At 51.2% G+C, this 20,006-nt stretch overlaps 1 protein-coding gene across 1 annotated transcript in view; it reads right to left on the bottom strand.

The window, feature by feature from the left end:
- Positions 1–20,006, bottom strand: part of MAML3 (mastermind like transcriptional coactivator 3) — a 141,602-nt gene that overhangs the window by 5,057 nt on the left and 116,539 nt on the right. Inside the window, exons 3-4 of the mRNA XM_014949816.1 lie at positions 5,220–5,468; positions 1,975–2,062 (exon numbers count right to left, since the gene is read on the bottom strand). Coding sequence (XP_014805302.1) covers positions 1,975–2,062; positions 5,220–5,468 — 337 coding nt within the window. The remainder of the gene's footprint in view (positions 1–1,974; positions 2,063–5,219; positions 5,469–20,006) is intronic.

Here is a 20,006-nt window from a genome sequence, read left to right as displayed (position 1 = left end):
CCCCTCCCCTTTCTTTCTTCCGGGGGGCTGGGGGGGGGGGGGAGCTATCGATTTCTGGGAAGCCAATATGCTTCTGTATTTACTATCTTTATTTAAAAACAATTACCGTAGCTCTGATTATGCCAGGGGTTCATTGTGGTTTTGAGTCACCACCACACCAAACTAAATAAAACACTCTGCAGGCGAAGCTCCGAGAGGCGCACAGCTACTCCAGCTCAAATGCTGCTAAATGCCAGATGTAAATATAAAAGGGTTGCTTTTGGAGTTGTAAACCGTACAAGAGAAATCCAAATGTTCTTAAATCAGCCCCTACGTGTTGTCCCTTGCACCTGAACATCGGTGGAGAATAAAGAACCCTGGGTGCTGTTATTTACATTGCCCTTGGTGCCCATGATGGGTATGAATGAAGGAGGTGCCCTCCCCATAGCTCTGCCCGCACCATGCAGAGGGTGGCTGCTTCTTGCTGCCTTCTGGAGGGTGCCTTTAGCTCAGGTCCCCAACATGTAGACAAAGGAAACGCTTTGTAGCATGAAGAGAGTCCATCTGGATCTCACTTGCACAGGGCGAACCTAGTGGCAGCTTCTACTTTATCTATGCTATCAATTAAACTGTTTTCTTAATGACTGGCACTGGGGTCTCCTCGAATTTTCTTAATTTAGATCACCTCCTTCTTCCATGATTAGAAGCTCTTTTTGCTATGATTCCAGTGAGTGCTCAAGTGTACAGGTAATGATAAAACTTAATGCATCTCTAGCTATTTTTTTCATTGAAAACCTCCAAAGAAGTCACTGCCAGCAAGGGGTTCACATAGTGCTTTTGTGAACTACCGTGTTCAGAGTAAGAGACAAGAGTTCAGGCAAGAAGTCATCAAAAGAGAGATTCAAGAGATTTTAAGATTTTGGGCCACCTTCTGGTCTCACCTACACATAACCTACCGCACTTGATTACATTCTTGTGGCTAAATAGGAAAAATGGTGAAATATTTAAATTAGCTCATTTATGAAAATGAATTCCTTGCTCTGTCAGATTAGCCTCAACTCTCTTCTGCAGTTCTTGTGATAAAACACGTGAAGGCAAGGCTTCAACAAAGCATTAATGTGGGAAGATTGTACATGTGCACCTCATGGCGATGCACACACGGATAGTTTGATTTTGCAAATGAATTACTGGGAAAAATTTCAGTTCATCTAGAATTTATGCTGCAAAGATAAGAACGAGCAGGTGATTATAGAAGGAGCCACCCTTGATATACACCAGCGGAAGATTCAGCTGCCTGTTGGCTTCCCGGGTAGGAGAACTGCAATGTACAGGACAAGTGCTTGTTCCTTTCATGTCTATTTAGAATCCATGGTTAGTGAAGCCATTCAGCTGATGCTTTGCACCTAAAAAGTCAGATTAACTTCTTTTCCTAAGCCTTGTCCTTACATTCTTCAGCTACCTGCGAGCACAGTGAAATAACGCTTGCTTTTTTTGAGAATGTTAAAAAAAACCCCCTCCATTTTCATCCCAGATGTTTCACTGTTTCCCACGCCTGACATTTATCAGGCACTTCTTCAGATAAAGATGACCTCTCTGAAATTCTCTGCTCATCAAATTAGATAAAGTGGAAAATGAAGGGGAGTAAAACCAAGATTGAGTGAGAGACACTAGCTGAAAAAAAAAAAGGCATAATGAGAGCGGAGGCAAACAAAAGAAATCCATAGAATCCAGATGTCAAAGAAGTAAAACAAATATCAAATTAAAAAATGCAGTTTTCGCTGAGGGGAGCAGAAAGGAAACGAGAAACTTTACTAAATGCACAAATCTGGGCATTCCCTTTCGGTGAAATAGGCTGTGTGTGCAAGTGTGCAACAGCCCCACTTCCTATCCTGGCACGCTGCTTGCACCCTGCTCTTCACCACACACAGGAACCCTCAGGTGCCCACTGCAGGGCCAGATGTTGGCTCAATATGGGAGAAAGAAATCGACTTTTACCTTGGAACTGATTGACCTGTTGCACCGGGTACGGGCTCCGCTGTTGCTGCAGGTGCTGCCGAGGCAAATGTGACTGCTGCTGCAACTGCTGAAAATGAATGAGGGGAAAGAGAGCAGAAGAGGAAAAAGATGATTAATTAATCAGCGAGCTGAGAAAGGGGCTGGTGGCAAAAGTACCGCAGCATTTCTTATCTAGCAAGCTGTGCTGGAGAGACAAGCAGAGTCATCTCAAGAGTCCTCCTGAGAGCACTCAGCACACGGACTCCTCTTGGCTCAGAAGGGAATAAGCACCGAGGCTAAATCATCTCTCCTTACTCACTGCCACTTCAGCTCCACCTCTGCACCCGAACTCAACTGTCCTCGGGCTGTAAGGAGGAGGGACAGGAGATAACCTGGCTCACCTAGGTCTAAGGGCAGCTGTAGCCACGCACCTTCTCCTTCCCCCAAGCCCTGCTGAGGTCAGACTCCACCTCTGCACCCGAACTCAACTGTCCTTGGGCTGTAAGGAGAGGGAGGGACAGGAGATAACCTGGCTCACCTGGGTCTAAGGGTAGCCGTAGCCACCTTCTCCTTCCCCCAAGCCCTGCCGAGGTCAGGGGTTTGTGTTCCTGGCACAAGATCTCCCTCCACCTCAGTGCTCGAAGCGCTGCTGCCCGGGACAGCTCTCCAGCCCAAACACCTCAAACATGGCACAAGATCTCCCTCCACCTCAGTGCTCAAAGCACTTGGTGCAAGCGGTGCTGCATCCTCACCCCAGCGCTGCTGCCCAGGACAGCTTCTCCAGCCCAAACACCCCAAACAGGGGGCTGCCGAGGCACGTCCTTCCCTCCTGTGTCTCAGTGAATGGTATTTGGGGAGCGGGTGGTTGCAAAACGCTGCCCTCCCTTGATCCAGCCCACCAGCCCAGCCCCTCGGGGGGTTATCTTCTGTCAGTGCTCACACATCCAAAGCACAATCAAGGGCTGACTGTAAAAGCAGAGAGTGCCTTTACCAGAGCTCTCAAAGCCCAGGGTGTGCCTGACTAAGGCATTACTAAGAGGACACATCGTGGTGCTTCATCTGCAGCCGTACAAATGCCGTGTCCCAAACCGAGGATGCGGAGCGAAGGTAAGAAAACGGGCAAAGATGGGAAAGAAGCGAGTACTAATCCCTGTGTTCACGGTACACGTTACAAACTATCAAAAAGCTAAAGGGAGCCTTGTTAGGTGCAAAACGCCCAAAAAGCTAGGAGCCCGAGGACAGTCACTTTGTCACTTCTTATCTCTGCCAGCACATTTGAGAGCCACAGGTTTGAGGGTTTTCAACGCTTCAGGCTTGCCTTCAGCAGAAGGGTCAGCCACGGGCTCTCGGGCAACCTTGCTCCTCCACGCTCCCTCACCTCACAACCAATTCACGCCTCTTTACCCTGAATATTTCTAGGAGCATCCTCCCTCTTCATTGGGGGTGAATTTTTCTCAAAATTTCTCTGTTCCTTGCTTCTCACGAGGACCACGAGAAGAGCAGAAGGCTATCACTATTCCCATGGTTATACAACACGCTCAGGTTCTAACTCCAATTAAAGCAGGCTCCAAGTCAAATTAAAGCAGGTCTTAAACTGTAGTATTTCCCCAACTTCTGACTTATCAAAATATTTTCTGATAGGGGCCTGCAGGTTTAAACTTGGGCAGGAGCTCACAGGAACCAAGCAGCGGGACTTCCCAATTCCTTTCTCCTGGGTTGCTTTTAAACTGCAGCTGAGTTCAACATGCATAAAACATCACCATTCTGACCGGGCAATTTAACAGCCGCATTTGCAAAGCCCAAGAGCTCCAAGGAGCCAGGCTCCAGAGCAGCAGTTCCCCGCTGCCACTGCGAGAGGTAGTTTTACTGTCCTCCCACTTCAGCTTCTGGTTCCTCCCTTGGTGCTGCCTCTCCCGTGCGCTAATGTAGTTGCTCGTACTGTTATGTGAGAGACAAGTTTAAGGAACTGATCTGGCTAAATACTCACTTTTTTTCTTTCACAGAATTCATGGAATTCACGGAATTCTCAGAGTTGGAAGGGACCTCTAGAGATCATCCAGTCCAACCCCCCTGCCAAAGCAGGGTTGCCCAGAGCACATCACTCAGGAGCATCCAGGTGGGTCTTAAAGATCTCCAGAGAAGGGGACTCCACACCCTCCCTGGGCAGCCTGTTCCAGGGCTCTGCCCCCCTCACCAGAAAGACATTTTTCCTCATATTCCAGCTCGTGCCCGTTGCCCCTTGTCCTGTCACTGGGAACCACTGAAAAGAATCTGGCTCCATCATCCCTCAACCCTCCCTTTAGATACTTGTAGATAAGGTCTCCCCTCAGCCTTCTCTTCTCCAGGCTAAAGAATTCCAGCTCTTTGAGCCTTTCCTCATAAGGGAGATGCTCCAATCCCTCAGTAATATTTGTTGTCCTACATTAGACTCCCTCCAGTAGTTCCAAGTCCCTCATGAACTGGGAAGCCCAGAACTGGATGCAGTATTCCAGTTGTGGCCTCACCAGTGCAGAGTGGAGTAGAGTTCTTTGCTAGGTTCCCTTTAACCCACGTCAATTCTTTGTCCCAGACCACTGCCCAGTTGTAGGTAGCTTTTGCTGGTGGAAGACCATAGTCAGAGGTAGGGGAGAGGACCAGCAACTCTGGTTGCTGCAGTAGCAGAGCCTGCTTCTGCCAGAGTAAATGAACCATGAGATACCAGGTTAAGAGCTAACTTTTCCAGTGTCCTATGTGACTGTTAGGCCCACCACTGGGAACACGGGTCATATTTGCCAAGCTAATCATAGGTTCATAGAATGGTTAGAGTTGGAAGGGATCTTAAAGATCATCCAGTTCCAAGCCCCCTGCCCTGGGCAGGGACACCTCCCACCAGAGCAGGTTGCTCCAAGCCCCATCCAGCCTGGTCTTCAACACCTCCAGGGATGGGGCAGCCACAGCTTCTCTGGGCAACCTGTTCCAGTGTCTCACCACCCTCACATCAAGAATTTCTTTCTGGTATCTGATCTAAATCTCTTCTCTTTCAGTTTAAACCCGTTACCCCTTGTCCTGTCACTCCACTTCCTGATGAAGAGTCCCTCCCCAGAGCAGGACTGAGACAGATGCCTCTTCTTTGATAGCCATTGCTGAAATACCACGATAAGAGAAAACTGCCCCATACAGAAGGCAGCCTGGTGTGGCAGTGCCTCCAGCGCTCACGCACTCGTACCAGCAGGCGCTGCACTGCCCGAGACAAACACGTGCTGTACCTGCTCCGCCAGGATCTGCTGCTGCTGCTGCTGCTGCCTCTGCTCTCTCAGGAACTGCTGTTTCTGCTGCTCTATCACGTGGAGCTGGGCTCTCTGCTCGATCAGCATCTGCTTCATGATGGCCGCTTGAGGCTGGTTTCCCAGGAAGGGACCCCCAGAGCTCGTGCCTGTGACCACGCTGCTGGAGCCCGGTGGGACAGAAGGCTGCATAGGCCCCGTGGTCCGAGACAATCCCACTTGATGCTGCTCCTGTGCAAAGAGAGAGAGAAGGCCTCGTTACTCAGGGTGCTCCGTGGGCGAGGGAAATGATGACTCATTAACAAGACGCATTAAGTCTGTGAGTGAAGACTGGAGCTTGAAGAAAGCAAGAGTCCTTGGAAAGATGCTCATGGCTTGTGACCAAGCCATGGGCCATTCCCCACAGGAAGCAGGTTCTCTTCTCTCCTGGACTTCAAAGCCCCCTCAGATAAAGCAAGAGCACTTTACAATATATTAATAAAGTTGTTTACTAGGCTTATTTTCATTCAGGATATACAACTTCAGAGTCCTGTTTTTCCAAACTTTTTCTCCCACATTACAGAGACAATAAATATATTTTCTTTCCATTTCCCTTTCTCCATACCAGCAGTTTCACACAGTCCCTGGATTGAGGAGCTGAGGTTTCAGGTGCACACAATGAATTGTGGGAGCTGGCAGCATTAACTCCCCCTGTATTGCACCAGAATCTCGGGATTTAACCGTCTAATGTGTTTAAGATTTCCATCCTGCAGCAATGAATCATAGAATGGTTTGGGTTGGAAGGGACCTTAAAGATCATCCAGTTCCAACCCCCTGCCCTGGGCAGGGACACCTCCCACCAGACCAGGTTGCTCCAAGCCCCATCCAGCCTGGCCTTGAACCCCTCCAGGGATGGGGCAGCCACAGCTTCTTTGGAAAACCTTTTCCAGTGTCTCACCACCCTCACAAGAAAGAATTTCTTTCTGGTATCTCATCTAAATCTCCCCTCTTGTAGTTTAAAACCGTTACCCCTCATCCCATCACTACATTCTCTGATAGAGGGTCCCTCCCCACCTCTCCTGGTACTTTAAGTACTGGAAAGGGCTATACGGTCTCCCTGGAGCCTTCTCCAGGCTGACCAACCCCAGCTCCCTCAGCCTGTCCTCATAGGACCAAAAAGGGTGTAGCTGAAAGGATGCAGGGCACGTGATACCACAGCCACCTATTCCCAAAATTCCTCTTTATGTTTCTAATCCAATTTGCTGCTTTTTAGCGCTGGGAAAAGGCAGCCACAGGAGGCCGGGGGGGGGTAAATCTCAAAACCTCCTCTCCCCGCCGGCAGCTGGGGGCTGCGAGGGGGCCGGCGAGCATCCCGGCGTAGGTTGGTACCCAAGCCCCGTGTATCCCCCCGTACCCCGGTGACCGCCGGTGCTGCCCGGGGAGGCTTTGGCCGCCGGCAGGTGTCGCTGCCCGCCCGCGGCCCGGCGGGAACCGGCGCGGCACCGGAGGGCCGGGCGGAGGGTGGGGGGGGGACCGGCGAGCTACGGGACCCCTCCGAGCGCAGCGAGGGAGCGGAAAAATAATTAAAAAATAACGATTAGGGGGTTTGCCTGCAAAGCGGTGTTTCCCCAGCCTTATTCCGGGCATTCCTTGGTGTAAAAGAGCTCAGGGACTTTCTCTTCCCTCCCCCCTCCCTTCCACTCGATGGGACCCCAGCATCTCACAGCCCCCCAAGGCCTGGTGCCCCTCTCTGCCCCGTGTCCGGAGGGGGCACCTCTCAGCTGGGACCTGCCCTAGATCGCAGCCAGCGTGGGACACCCGGAGGAGCCGGCACCCCTCGCCCCGGGGCTGGCTCCACACCCTCTGCCCTGCCCAGGGACCCCCAACACCCACCACCGTCCCGCACCCAACTCTCCCGGACCCCTCCGAGCGCAGCGAGGGAGCGGAAAAATAATTAAAAAATAACGATTAGGGGGTTTGCCTGCAAAGCGGTGTTTCCCCAGCCTTATTCCGGGCATTCCTTGGTGTAAAAGAGCTCAGGGACTTTCTCTTCCCTCCCCCCTCCCTTCCACTCGATGGGACCCCAGCATCTCACAGCCCCCCAAGGCCTGGTGCCCCTCTCTGCCCCGTGTCCGGAGGGGGCACCTCTCAGCTGGGACCTGCCCTAGATCGCAGCCAGCGTGGGACACCCGGAGGAGCCGGCACCCCTCGCCCCGGGGCTGGCTCCACACCCTCTGCCCTGCCTGGGGACCCCCGACACCCATCACCATCCTGCACCCAGCTCTCCATGCACGGGGACCGCCCGGGGAGGGAGGGATGAGTAACTGTGGTTAACCCCAAACTGTGCAGGAGTTGCTCATCAGAGGCAGGACCACCTTTATCAAAGCCACTAGCCCAGAGCGGCTTGTGGTGATGCCAACACTCTTCACCTCTGCTGGGCTGAGCGAGGCAGAGTGAGTGCTGCAGAGCAATGCTGGCTTGGAAAAACCAGCCTGAACATCTGCCCAGCAGAACCTCCTTGTTTTGTAGAGGTAGGTACTCAGTCAAAACCACCGACTTGATGGAAAGGACCTATATCACTTTAGGATCCTATGTGCAAAGCACTCCAGGGTGAAGTTTAGATTCATCCACTTCATGGAAGGTTTAAGTTACGCCAATTCCTGGGTGATGGGGAACATACGGAAAAGTAATCTTATGACACCCAACCCAGTCAATGAAAGGGTTAAAACCAGTGCTTGCGTGTGGCTTGGGAAATTAGGCTCAGCCTTTCTGCATGAAGGTCAGGTTTTCAAGGACCCTTCTGAGGAAATAACAAGAAAACACAATTTGTCCACATCTCTACTTCGCACAGATATTCCCCAAAGGGCTCTCTGCTGAGAGGCAGCTCTCCGATATTCAGCTTCTTTCTCTTTTTAACATCTGCCCTGGTTTGAAAGTTTCCTCCCTGCTCCTCTTTCCACTTCTGCCCCGCTCCGGTCTCATGCTGCACTTCCCAACCTGGTCAAGCGTGGTTCCCTGCAGCATGGCCAGGGGTCAGCTGCTGGGGCTTCCCCGAGCCGGGGATCAGGGAAAGGCACCCACTAATCCTCCCCTCAGCTGCTCTGTCACCCAGCGAGTCCTTTCACCCACCCCTTCGCTTTTGGGGACACACACACACACACACACAGAGACATGGTCTGACTCCAGCCGAGCTGAGGGTGAAGGCTTTTTCCTACCACCCCCTGGCCCTCCCCCTGCTTCTGATGAAGTCATCAAGCTACAGATTGCATAACCGATGCACAGGGCTATCTTGTGTTATACTGGGAGACGGGCCAACTGCTTCCATTTATAGACAAAAGCCATGCCACGCTGCCAAATAATGGAGCCTTTGCTGCAGCCACTACCAGGAAAAAGAAAAGGGGGGGGGGGGAAGAGAGAAAAAAAACCCACCCCAGGAGGCAGAGGGCATGCTGTGAAGTGACATCACCCAGAGCTTCCTCCCCACACAGCTGCCTCCGGGGCTGCAGCCCAAACCCTCGCTGAGTCTCCTTCAGAACAATCCTATTGCAGAACTACCGTCCTGGCCCTCATCACCCACGGGTACGGCCGGGGGACACGTCCCCCCCAGGGTAACGCTGCAGAAGGCGCTCTCTTCCGCACCGTACGAGGCTGTAAGTTAATTCCAGAGCTTACAAAGGAGGAAAGAGCTTTGAAAGGAGCCCCGCCAGCTGCCGTGAGCCCCGTGCAGCAGCTGGAGGAAATTCGAAGCTTAGCACAAAGGTGTTACTTCCAGTGGTGAGTGTTTAGTCATTTCAAGGTACGAGAGTTTACCTACTCAGACTGAAAATGTCCTCTTTCCAGTTTCAATAACAGGTTTAAAGCCAGGCCTTCTTCATCAAGCCAGAACACCACCCTCCTGCCTGGAATATTTCTTCTCCTTTCCATTTTTTTTGGCCAAAGCTCTTCCCAACCAATGATGAAAGGCCCCGCTGACATCAGCGGGAGCAGCCCTGGGTTACGTGTCCCCAAAACAGGAGCACAGCCCAGGCAAAAGGTCTCTGCAGGCAGGAGAATGGTCCCTAGTGCCTGGGAGCAGAGCGCTCTACCTCTACAGCCCAACCTCTGAGGGGAGGTTCTACAGCCTGGGGCCAAGTGGGCTTCTGGGTGGCTTCAGCTACCCAGCCATGGGTGTCCACACCTACTCTCCTTCCACTGTTCCCTCTGGAGGTCCGGCACGGAGGTGAAACCTGGAAGTGGGCTGGGGGGGGGAGGTCCACGCATGTGGCTGGGAATCGGTGGTGAAAAAAGCAATTCTGGGCTCTACACGGCCACCCCTGGCAAACCATGCCAGCTCCAGGCCCAAGGGTGGGCTCACCGCAGGAGCTGAGCACGGAGTCCAGCAACTCGGGCAAAGTGCAGCCCTTACACACTGACAGAGCTTCAGAACCAAACTAACCCAGGCTTCATGGAGAATCACAGGATGATATGGGGTTGGAAGGGACCTCTGGAGATCATCTAGTCCAACCCCCCTGCCAGAGCAGGTCCACCCAGAGCAGGTTGGACTACCTGCCAGCTCCCTCATCCTCCTGCTGCACCCCAAGCCTTCCTGCCCCTAGACACTCCTCCTCCTCCTCGTTCCCTGCCATCCCTTTCTCCTCCCTGCACCCTCTGCCCTGTTTTCCTTTCTCCACCAACCGGAGCTGCTGCCTCCTCTCTCTCCAGACACCCTCCAGGCTGCCCATCGCCCCCGCAGCTGGCAGGGCTGGTGCCCAGCAGCCCATGCCCACAGTCTGACTCACCGGGTGACTCAGGCTGCCACCGCGCCGGGGGCATCCCCGGGGATCCACAGCAGCACGGGGACAACCCGGCTCCTTCCCCCAGGGCCCTGCACTCGCGTGGGCAGGAGCATACAGGGGTGGCTCGGTATGGGTGTAGGCACGTAGCCCCCCGAAAGGGTGATGAGGAATCCTGGAAAAGACGTGCTGTGTTCTCAGCCTGTCTCTCCCCAGCCTGTTTCACCTGGAAACACGGTACAGCGTGACTCCTGGTTTTTCATCCTGGCTGTTCTCAACCGCGCTCGGAGCCGCCGTGTGCTACTGGCAGGGGCTGCAAACAGCTCTCTCCCGGTGACGGTGGCTGGTGCAGAGCTACACGTGCTCCAGCTGGGAATGGGGAAGCTGCAGCTCCCCTGCGATGTCCTCCCCGAGGGGCCGGCTGTAGGAGGGGGGACAGTGCCAAGGTCCCTTGTCCGGGCAGGTCTGTACAGCTGCAGAGCAACTGAACTTCTGTGGGGACCTGGCTGCTCGGTTAACGCCTGTGCGGGAGTTGCACCCTGTTCACATTCTGATCCCTAAATCCCCTGTCCTCCCAGTGTATTTCCAGGGATCTACCGGAGTGAGGGGATCCTCCACAGGAGTTATGGGGTGATGTGTGTGCATATACGTACAATTATGCGCAGTAAACAAAAGTGACTTCGATAAGAGAACAAAGGGGAGTGGAAAAGGTTATTTTCCTCTTTGTCTCCAATCTTACGTGCCTCTTCCTTACCAGGCGATGATTTATTCCTTCTGTACCTCATTCAATCTCCCAACTACAGCTAAAAGCAATCAAATCATTTGCTTTCAGAACAAGCAGAACGACCACCAGCTGATGCCCTGAGAGCTGGGCAGCTGGGTGCGGGTAAGCGCAGGCAGGGACCAGCCAAGCCTGCTCCTCGGTCCTCCATGTGCAGCCTGAGGACACCAGAGCCCTTGGACATGGGGAGGCACCTCTACTCCCGCTGGAGGAACCCCAGGGAAAAGGGGAACCCCAGGGAAAAGGGGGCTGATCCAGGCAACTGCTGGCAGAAATCATTCCACACCTGGGAACAAACCCCTTCCCAGAAAGCCAGGGGAAGCAGAGACTTGAAAGCAGGGTCTTAATGTGCAAGAGGGACCATCAGCCATGAGCTGGCTGGGCTGTTCTGGGGTATGTGAGACCCCTTCCCAGAAAGCCAGGGGAAGCAGAGACTTGAAAGCAGGGTCTTAATGTGCAAGAAGGACCATCAGCCATGAGCTGGCTGTGCTGTTCAGTATGTGAACTAATGCAATCCTTGAACACACAGAGAGCGGAAGAGCAAACAGAAGCCAGGAGGTGGCTTATCCTGCATACTGCATTAGAGGAACGATACCAGAAAAATGTATACCATCAGACGTCTACATTTTAGAGTCGGAGCAGAAAAAGAAGACACAAAAATGATTTGAGGGAGAAAGTGCCTGCCAGTGAGTGACTTAAGAGCTCAATCCATTTAGCTCATCACAAAGAAAACCGAGAGATGCTTTGACCATGGTGTATAAAAATACCTTCAGGAGGGAAGAAATCCTTTAAAGAGCTCTTTTATCCGTTGAAGAAGGCAAAACCAGATACAAGGGCTGGAAGCTGAAGACAGATTCAAATCGGAAAGAAGAATCAGATTTTTACGCTCTGATTTCATTACCCATCAGAAAGGGCAGATCTCCGCGTTTTGATGTCTTCAAGGCTGACAGCCTTTCCGGATAAACACAACTTAGTGGTGTGATGGAACGGCCTGCGATGTACGAGACAAGAACAGCATCGTCTGCCCCGTAGCCCCGCACAGCTCTGAGCTGCTGTGCCAAGGCACCCCGCGCCAGGAGCAGGCATCACTCCTTTGGCGTGGGGCTCTTAGGTACCATGTGCCTGCGTGTGTATTTTTTAACATCTACATAGCTGTATCTATCTTAAAAAAGGGGGTCACCAACCCATTACCGGGACCAAAACTATGACTCCATTTCCACCGACCGTGTCGCAGCAAAACATCATCTCTACCCAGCGTTTTCAGAGCAGCCCGAAAGCACGTTTCCTATATTCCCCTAGAAATATTTCCATTAAAATTCCTTGTAATGTTGTTCCTTATTGTGTCTGGCAGGGATCTTAATCCCTCTCTCTAAATCAGGCTGCCCGAAGGAAAGCCACCTTTCGCAGCATGGTACCATCTGACAGACTAAGGGAATTACAAACCCATTAATTTCAGACCTGTGGGGGTTTTTTTGCCCCCAAAGAGCCAGTACGCAGCACGAAGGGTTGGAATATGCAGGTTTACAACTCCGGCTCTGGCAGCAGGCTCTGCAGAGCAGATTGCTTCACCTATTTCCTCCCTCTGTCATCCAGGCTCAGGGAGGGGCTACAAACCTCTCCTTGCTCCCCGGGCCCCCGGTTGCCATGGTCTTTCATACAGTATCTGAGCCAACAAGATCCCTCTGACATTTGACACCAGACCTCTGCGTGCAGCCAATTTGTTTTCCTTTCACCTCCCTTCTCCTGCATCTCTCCTCCCCGTGTTTTCCGTACAGTTTATCCTTTGAACAGAACAAACAGGATCTGTCAGACTATTACTTCTGTGTATTTCTGTTTGCTCATCAGAGGGACTAATTTCTTCATGTCTGGTGACCAAGTAGCTAAACAAAGGGTTCTAAATACCTTTTCCTAATACCATCTAAGACCGAAAGACTGCCAGAGGTCCATCTCAACAGACTGCGAGGCAGAAGGGGTGGTCGTTTTCGGGGGTGGTACCGGGAGCCCTGCCTCCCCACGCGTCCACTTCTGCTTCAGCTCGGTGGTTTGACCCCACAGATCCCGAGTGGTGCTGCTGGGATTCAGAAATGCAGCATTTCAACAGAACGGGATTGAACTTCAACCAGCGTAATTAAAAAAGGCTTTTTTTTTTTTTTTAGTTTTATATTCAAGTAACAACTCTGGCATTTTCTGCCCTCCCCCAAGAAAGAAACCTTTGCATGGGAAAATCACTCCTGCTTTTCAGTTTTGTTTATCCTCAGTTTCACCAGCTAGTTCCAAGGTACAGAGCGTAACGATATAATGGTTGGGTTTGTGCGCTGTGGAAGAACTGCTCATTTATCTCAAATAACTAGTTTCCTTGTAATTGCAATTTTTTATTGGTCTTATTATTTTTAGGAGAAAAAAACTGCATCAGCTCAAATTAAACCCAAAATAGCCTCTTACAGACATCTCTTAAAAAAAGGGAGTAATAAGTATACACATATAAAAATACTTGTGAAGTGTAAAATTAAGATGAGCTCTTCTCATTTGCTTTAACGAGTTACAAGTCCTGGCTCAAGCAGAGCCTCTTGCAAGGCTACAGTTATCACCTACTACCTGCTCGGTCACCTCTGGGATGTGAACCTTGCAGTCCTGGGCACATCCCTGTGGACATGCCCACACAGGCTGTGTGTGGCAGGGGCTAGTGACTGGGCCACCAGCTGGCCCAGAGCACTCTGGCAGGTCTGAGAGGCAGCCAGGGCTGCTTCTGATCATGGAATCATTGAATGGTTTGGGTTGGAAGGGATCTTAAAAGTCATCAAGTTCTAACGCCCCTGCCCTGGGCAGGGACACCTCCCACCAGAGCAGGTTGCTTAAAGCCCCATCCAGCCTGGCCTTGAACCCCTCCAGGGATGGGGCAGCCACAGCTTCTCTGGGCAACCTGTTCCAGTGTCTCACCACCCTCACAGGAAAGAATTTTTTTCTAGTATCTCATCTAAACCTCTCCTTTTCCAATTTAAAACCATTACCCCTTGTCCTGTCACTCCACTTCCTGACAAAGAGGGCCTCTTCAGCTCTCCTGTAGCTCCCTTCAGATATTGGAAGGCCACTATAAGGTCTCCCCAGAGCCTTCTCATCTCCAGGCTGAACAATCCCAACTCTCTCAGCCTATCCTCATAGGGGACATGCTCCATCACCCTCCATGTCCTTTCTATGTTGAGGACTCCAGAGCTGGCCACAGTGCTCCAGGTGGGGTCTCACCAGAGCAGAGCAGAGGGGCAAAATCACTTCCCAGGACCTGCTGGCCACGCTGCCTTGGATGCAGCCCAGGATGGGGTTGGCACAGCGGGCACTGCCGGCTGTGACGAACAACAGCCCACGTTGATGCTCCCACCCAGCCCCTGCACTGGGAAGGAACCCTCCCGCCCTGCAGTCTGACCCACTCTTGAGCTGTTTTGCACCACTAAAATGGTATTTTACATCATTTTCTTGCAGGAGCGAACTAATGGGGTTAATCAAAGCCATTAATTTGACCAAAGCAGAGGGAAGGGCTGCGCAGACAAGTTTCTGTGAGGCGAGCCCGGGTGGGGTTTTACAGCGCATCGCTTACTCAGAGGTGGCTCCCACCTACGGGCTCCGAGCAGCCCTCCTTTCCCTGAAGAGCAGCCACCAGGGGCAAGAGCTGCCAGGGGCCGAGGTGCCACCAAGCCAACCCCTGCAGGGCATCTTGGCCACCATCTCCACAGCCCTGCTCGCCATCGCCTGCCCGCAGCCACGGCACCCCTCGCTGAGCTCCAGCCCCTGAGCCGGGCTGGCAGCAGGGAGGGAAGGAGGGCGAGGATGTGAAGAAACACCCGGTGCCCAACCTTATATTTTACAGCTATTATGAAGGCTGTAATTACTCCCCTCCAGGACTGCTTGCGTGAGGCCATGACGGTTCACAGCAGTTCACAGCTTCCCCCCAGAAAGCCAGCAGCAACCTTCGGGGGAGCAAAAAAGGCACGGGGGGGGGAGCGGGGCAGAGTTGAGAAAAGTCAGCCCACACAACAGCTTTTCCACACCCCGAGGGCTTTCAAAGGTACAAATCTCTACAACTCTCTCTTGCTCTCTACAACTATCTGAAAGGAGGGTGTAGAGAGCTGGGGGTCGGTCTCTTCTCTCAAGTCACAGCGACAGGACGAGAGGAAATGGCCTCAAGTTACACCAGGGGAGGTTCAGGCTGGATATTAGGAAAAATTTTTTCACCGAAAGGGTTATCAGACATTGGAATGGGCTGCCTAGCGAAGTGGTTGAGGCACCATCCCTGGAGGTGTTCAAAAGACGGGTTGATGTAGTGCTGGGAGGTATGGTTTAGTGATGGTGTTGCTTTTTGTTTGTTGTGTGGGTGTCTATTTTTGTCAGTTAGGTTGACGGTTGGACAAGATGATCTTTAAGGTCCCTTCCAACCTAGAAGATTCTGTCATCTGGCTGCTCCAGAGGAGCTGTGACCATCCTCTCCCTGCCAGCTTGGCCCCATCTCATCGAATTCCCTCAAGGGGGGCTTCAGAAGCTGGACAGGGAGCAGAGCGGAGCTCACGGAGGAAATTTCCTGATGGAAATTCTCCTGCTAAAGGTTTGAGCTTTAAATCAATGCCCCATCCGAGTCCATCCCGGAGCAGGAGGGAGGAAAAAGCTAATGCGAAGCCTGAGGATAATCACGGCTAGAGAGCTCCCAGGAAGGGGGAGAGAAGAAAAATGGAAGATGCAAGCAGGCAAAAGGGTTTAAACAAACAGTTGCACGGGGCCAATGAAAAGGGGGAACAGAGGGAAAGCGACGCAATAAAAATAAATGCTGCAAGAGAAAGAAAAGCTTCTAGCACACACGGGGAACAACGTGGGGCCTGGAAAAAGCAGAAGTCTGAGGAAAAGATGCTCTAATGGAGCAGCTCTTTAGCAACAAACACTAACCCATTACCAGGCAGCCCCTTTCCTTCTAATGGCCCGAGCCTGTACCACATTATCACCTCGTACCCCACGGAGCTCGCCGGGTGTTGAGGCATTTCACGGAGCCTGGCTCTAGCTCACGCCTGGCAGAAGCTGCCTCAAGTCTCCCGTGGTCCATTGCAGAGTTTGGGGTTTTTTTCAACTCTAGGTGAAATTTTGTTAAATTTCCCCTTGGTTGTTTTGTTTGGGCATAAACAAAAGGTATTTTTCACACTTAAGGGTCTTTTTCAGATCCTTTTCTCTGTGCTGTGAAAAATGAAATCCCTTTCATTTTTAGAAATTCAAACTTGGCACTTGTGTTGCTCCTCAGCAAGCAGCGTGTAATTTGCCAAGCCTGAAAGAATCCTGGCTGAGAAATAAACACAGTGGGCCATATGCTCTCCTTCCCATATGCAGAAGGCACCTTACCTCAAAGATTGCAAAGAGGCTGCAATTGCCCTATGTCATTTCTTCTGCCAAGGCACAAAAAAAAATAAAAAAAAGAAAAAAAAATCACAGAAAAATTGAGAGCAAAGGTTTGGGTCTCCCCACAAAGTAGCCCTCTTTCTGCATGCCTCCCCTGCACTGTCACTGATTTTTGCTGGCTTCTGGGTTGGCAGAAACGTGCTGAGGGGTCAGGCAGGGCATCTGCCATGTCCCTGGTGCTCACAGTAAAGCCACGTTATCTGTAGCGGTATTTCCTGGCATGACCTACTCTGCGAGTGAACAATCTGCAGAGCACAACTGTTCCTTTAATACTCCTCTTTTCTAGCTCATTCACACCGTGCCCCCACGGGAGGAAGATCACACACCAGAAGGACTCGGGTGAAGTGAGGACTTCTTTCTGCTCCATGCCCAGAAGAAACACAGAGGGAGAGCATCCCACATACGTGCACTACCTCAGTTTTCTGGAGGGCTCTGGCAGATGATGAGTGCGACTGTTAAAAGCACCAAAGCAGACTCGTGGTGCTTAAGAGGAATGGTCAACCATACAAATTCATGCATAAATTCCATGATATTCCCCTGTCTGTCACTGACTTCAGAGTCTTTGATTGCAGGCGCTTGTCTGTGCAGCCTGTCTGCAGGTGGTATTTCAGTCTAAAACTGAGAGCCAAATGTTTCCAAAAGGTAGCCAGCAAGCCCAAGGGAAGTGGTCTTCCACTGCAGCTGCCCAGCAAAACCACATTGTATTTGCTGTGGTTTCAACTAACTAGCTGCTGATAAACTGAGCTGGCTGGGACAGCACACCAGGTCTATGATTTCACAAGCTAGTTCTTTTACAGGCTACCCGGATCACCTAGTTCCAGTGCTTGAAACTCTTTTGATTTTTCTTCCACCTTGGACATGGTCTTTGTGTTTCCCTTGGCCACCTGGCCCTTGTTTTGACATTCAATCTTATCAGCTCCAGTGAAAACCGAGACAAGGTATTCTCATTTGGGCTATTCCTAGGTTGCCTTCAACCTTGACGTGCTCTTCACTGCATGGTTCCTCCCTTCTCTCTGAGGTCCCCTTTATTTATATGGCTTAGGAAAACTCCACTATTAAATTAATTTCTTTTGCAAGGCCTAACTCAGCTCGGCTTTTGGCAGTACTGACGTTATCCCTAGATTTCCAGGTCTCTAAGGCATAACTTCCTTTACTGATCAAGTCCTTATTCATGCCACCTGAGATTTAAGGCTTTCTGGATATCCTTGATACCTCTTCTGAGACAATTACTTATCTCTTAGGCTTTAAACTTCCCTTTTCCAACCCCCCCCTCTTTTACTTCCTCCACACCATGAATGCTTTTTTTTCCTCTTTCTATCCTGCCATCTTCCTAATGCATACTCATGTTCACCAGCTTGACCAGCCCTCACAGCTGCAACCCCAGCTGCCTTTTTGCAGAGCTCTGACTCCCTCCTCAAGCCCTGCCTTCTCCCACCTTGGCTGGAGACAGGTCTTTGCACAGGATTGTCTTGATCTCTCCCATGAGAGCCTTAACAAAGCAAGACTTGACCTCCCTCTCCCCCTACTTGCTTTCTTTCACGTCCTGCCCAGCTCTCCCCTCCTGGCCACGGAGGTGGTGGCCTCATCAGTGGTCAGCCATTCTGCTTGTCCTGTCTTCTCACCTCTCTTACCCTCATCTCCCTCCTTCTCCTTTATATGTTGTTCTCTCACTCCTTCCCCTCGCAGCCCAAGCATGCTTTATCCTCATGCTTTAAAAAATTAATAAATAAAATCCAGACCACCCTTGACTCCAAGTGACTCTCCAGCTCTCACCCTATCTCTCATCTCACTGTCATCTCTAAGCTTATCGAGTCTACTGCCTATGATTTATACGATTTAGACTGAATTTAGTCTCCAGCTCCAACACAGATTCTTTTCCAAACAGGCTTTCACTTCTCGCCTGTCACAGCAACCGGTGTCACAGAGTCTCTAATGTCCTTTGTCTGGCTGCAGCTCTGCACTATCACACCAGGCTCGCTGCCACAGCCTGTCAGCTCCTTCCGGCGCCGCTGACCGCACTCCACTGGAAATCTGGTCCTCCTTTCCCAGTGCTCCTACTTGACTCCAACACCTTCAGCTGCTTACTCAGTGTTGCTTGGACTGGTTTTTCACTACTCACCCTCCCACCTGCCACTGTTCTGAAGGTCTGTGTCCTCATCCCTCATCTCCTTTCCCTCTTACTCCTATCTCTGAGCGAGCTCACTCTCTGTACACATTCAAGGACCTTCTCTACACTAGCAACTCACAGACCTACCTCTCCGTCCCCAGCCACTTCCCGTCTGTTCCAACTAAATTCATGCCCTGCCTCTGGGATCATCTGGTGGATATCTGTCAGCTCAAGCTCAAAGTAGGCTCTCATCCTACTCCCTAGTTCCCCTCTCCTTCCTGTTTCTTCAGTCCCCGTGGACAACACCATCGCTTGCCTGTCACTCAGCCCACAGCCTGGTTGTCATCTCTGTCTCAGCCTTCCCTGCAGAGTCCCACAGCCAGGCTCTCATCGCCTCGCACCCTGACGGTTGCAATCTTACCCTGCTTGCAGACAGCCAGAGTGCTGCTGCCCAGGTCATTTTCTTTGCCTGTCATCTTGGCTGTGCCATCGCTCTCTTTGCAACCTGCTCTTGACTTCTCCTCCCGTTGGCTTTCAGCCCTCTCCCTTGCTCTCAAATCCAGCTGCAGCATATGCCACCTCACGCGTCACCTCTTGTTAACTACTGAGACCTTCCATCACCCTATCCTGACCCACTCTTTTCCACATGTTACGTTTTAGCTAGAAGTGCCTTCACGTTTTCTTCCCTGCTGGATTTCATTTTTTGCGAGGAGATTCTCAAAATCATACAAATCTGACCCTAAACTCTGCCCCCAGTAGAGTTACATTTGTAGAAATTCCTGTCTCCATGATGTCCAGCAGTCTCTTCTGTTTCCTTGCACTCCCTGGTGTGTTTGTCTCCCTGGGTTATCTCTTATCTTACACTTAGGTTGGAAGTATTTGGGGGGAGGGAAGTATATTTGCATCCTGCATCAGTGGGGAGCCCAGCACATTGGGACTCCCAAACTCAGAGGTGCTACCCACCATAGCACAAGCGGTAACAAATACAACTTCAGTATGCGTACAGCTAAATATGCTATTTTATATTCTGTAGATGCCAGAACACCACCATTTCAATGTGCCCTTGCTCCACTTCTTCTTCTTTTAAAGGACACAATCTTAGGATGAGATATTGGCTGCTGAAAAAGCCAGGAAACGCTAAGTTACGGTTCCCAGGGCAATTGTAACTCAGCCTCATAGGGTACGGCACAAAGGTTATCACCATGTACAATAACAGAGGATGCTGAACACATGCAAAGTGACCAAATTACTGTCGTGGCAGATAACCAGGTCTTTGAACTTCTGTGCAGGTAAAAATCTTAGACATTTACCGGGCTTTTAGCATTTCTTTCTAGAAATCCCAAGTCCAACACCCTATAAACAAAAGTCAAAATTCTGTTGTATAGCAAGTAACCAGTCCCAGCAGTAGCTTGTAGCCCTCTTTGCAGAAACACAGCTAATGGCAACAAGAAATATTTCCATTACTCCATGAGCTCTGGTAGCTGTCAACCCAGAGAGGGATCTGCCGATCAGAGAAATCTGGGAAGACATCAGCGTGTCAGAACAAGTGAAAAGACTTGACACAGAGGGCACATTTTTGTTGAGCAATTTGCATTAGCACTTCTGGACAAATTCTACATTTCACATGCAATTCACAAACCAACAGCAGCGCTGCTAATTGGTGCAGTTGCCACTCAACTGCGGTGCCTCGTTTGAGCTATCAC

This window comes from Calidris pugnax, unplaced genomic scaffold (genome assembly GCF_001431845.1).
Source record: "Calidris pugnax isolate Ruff unplaced genomic scaffold, ASM143184v1 scaffold42, whole genome shotgun sequence".
Taxonomy (NCBI): Eukaryota; Metazoa; Chordata; class Aves; order Charadriiformes; family Scolopacidae; genus Calidris; species Calidris pugnax.
This window is presented reverse-complemented; position numbering and strand designations above follow the sequence as displayed.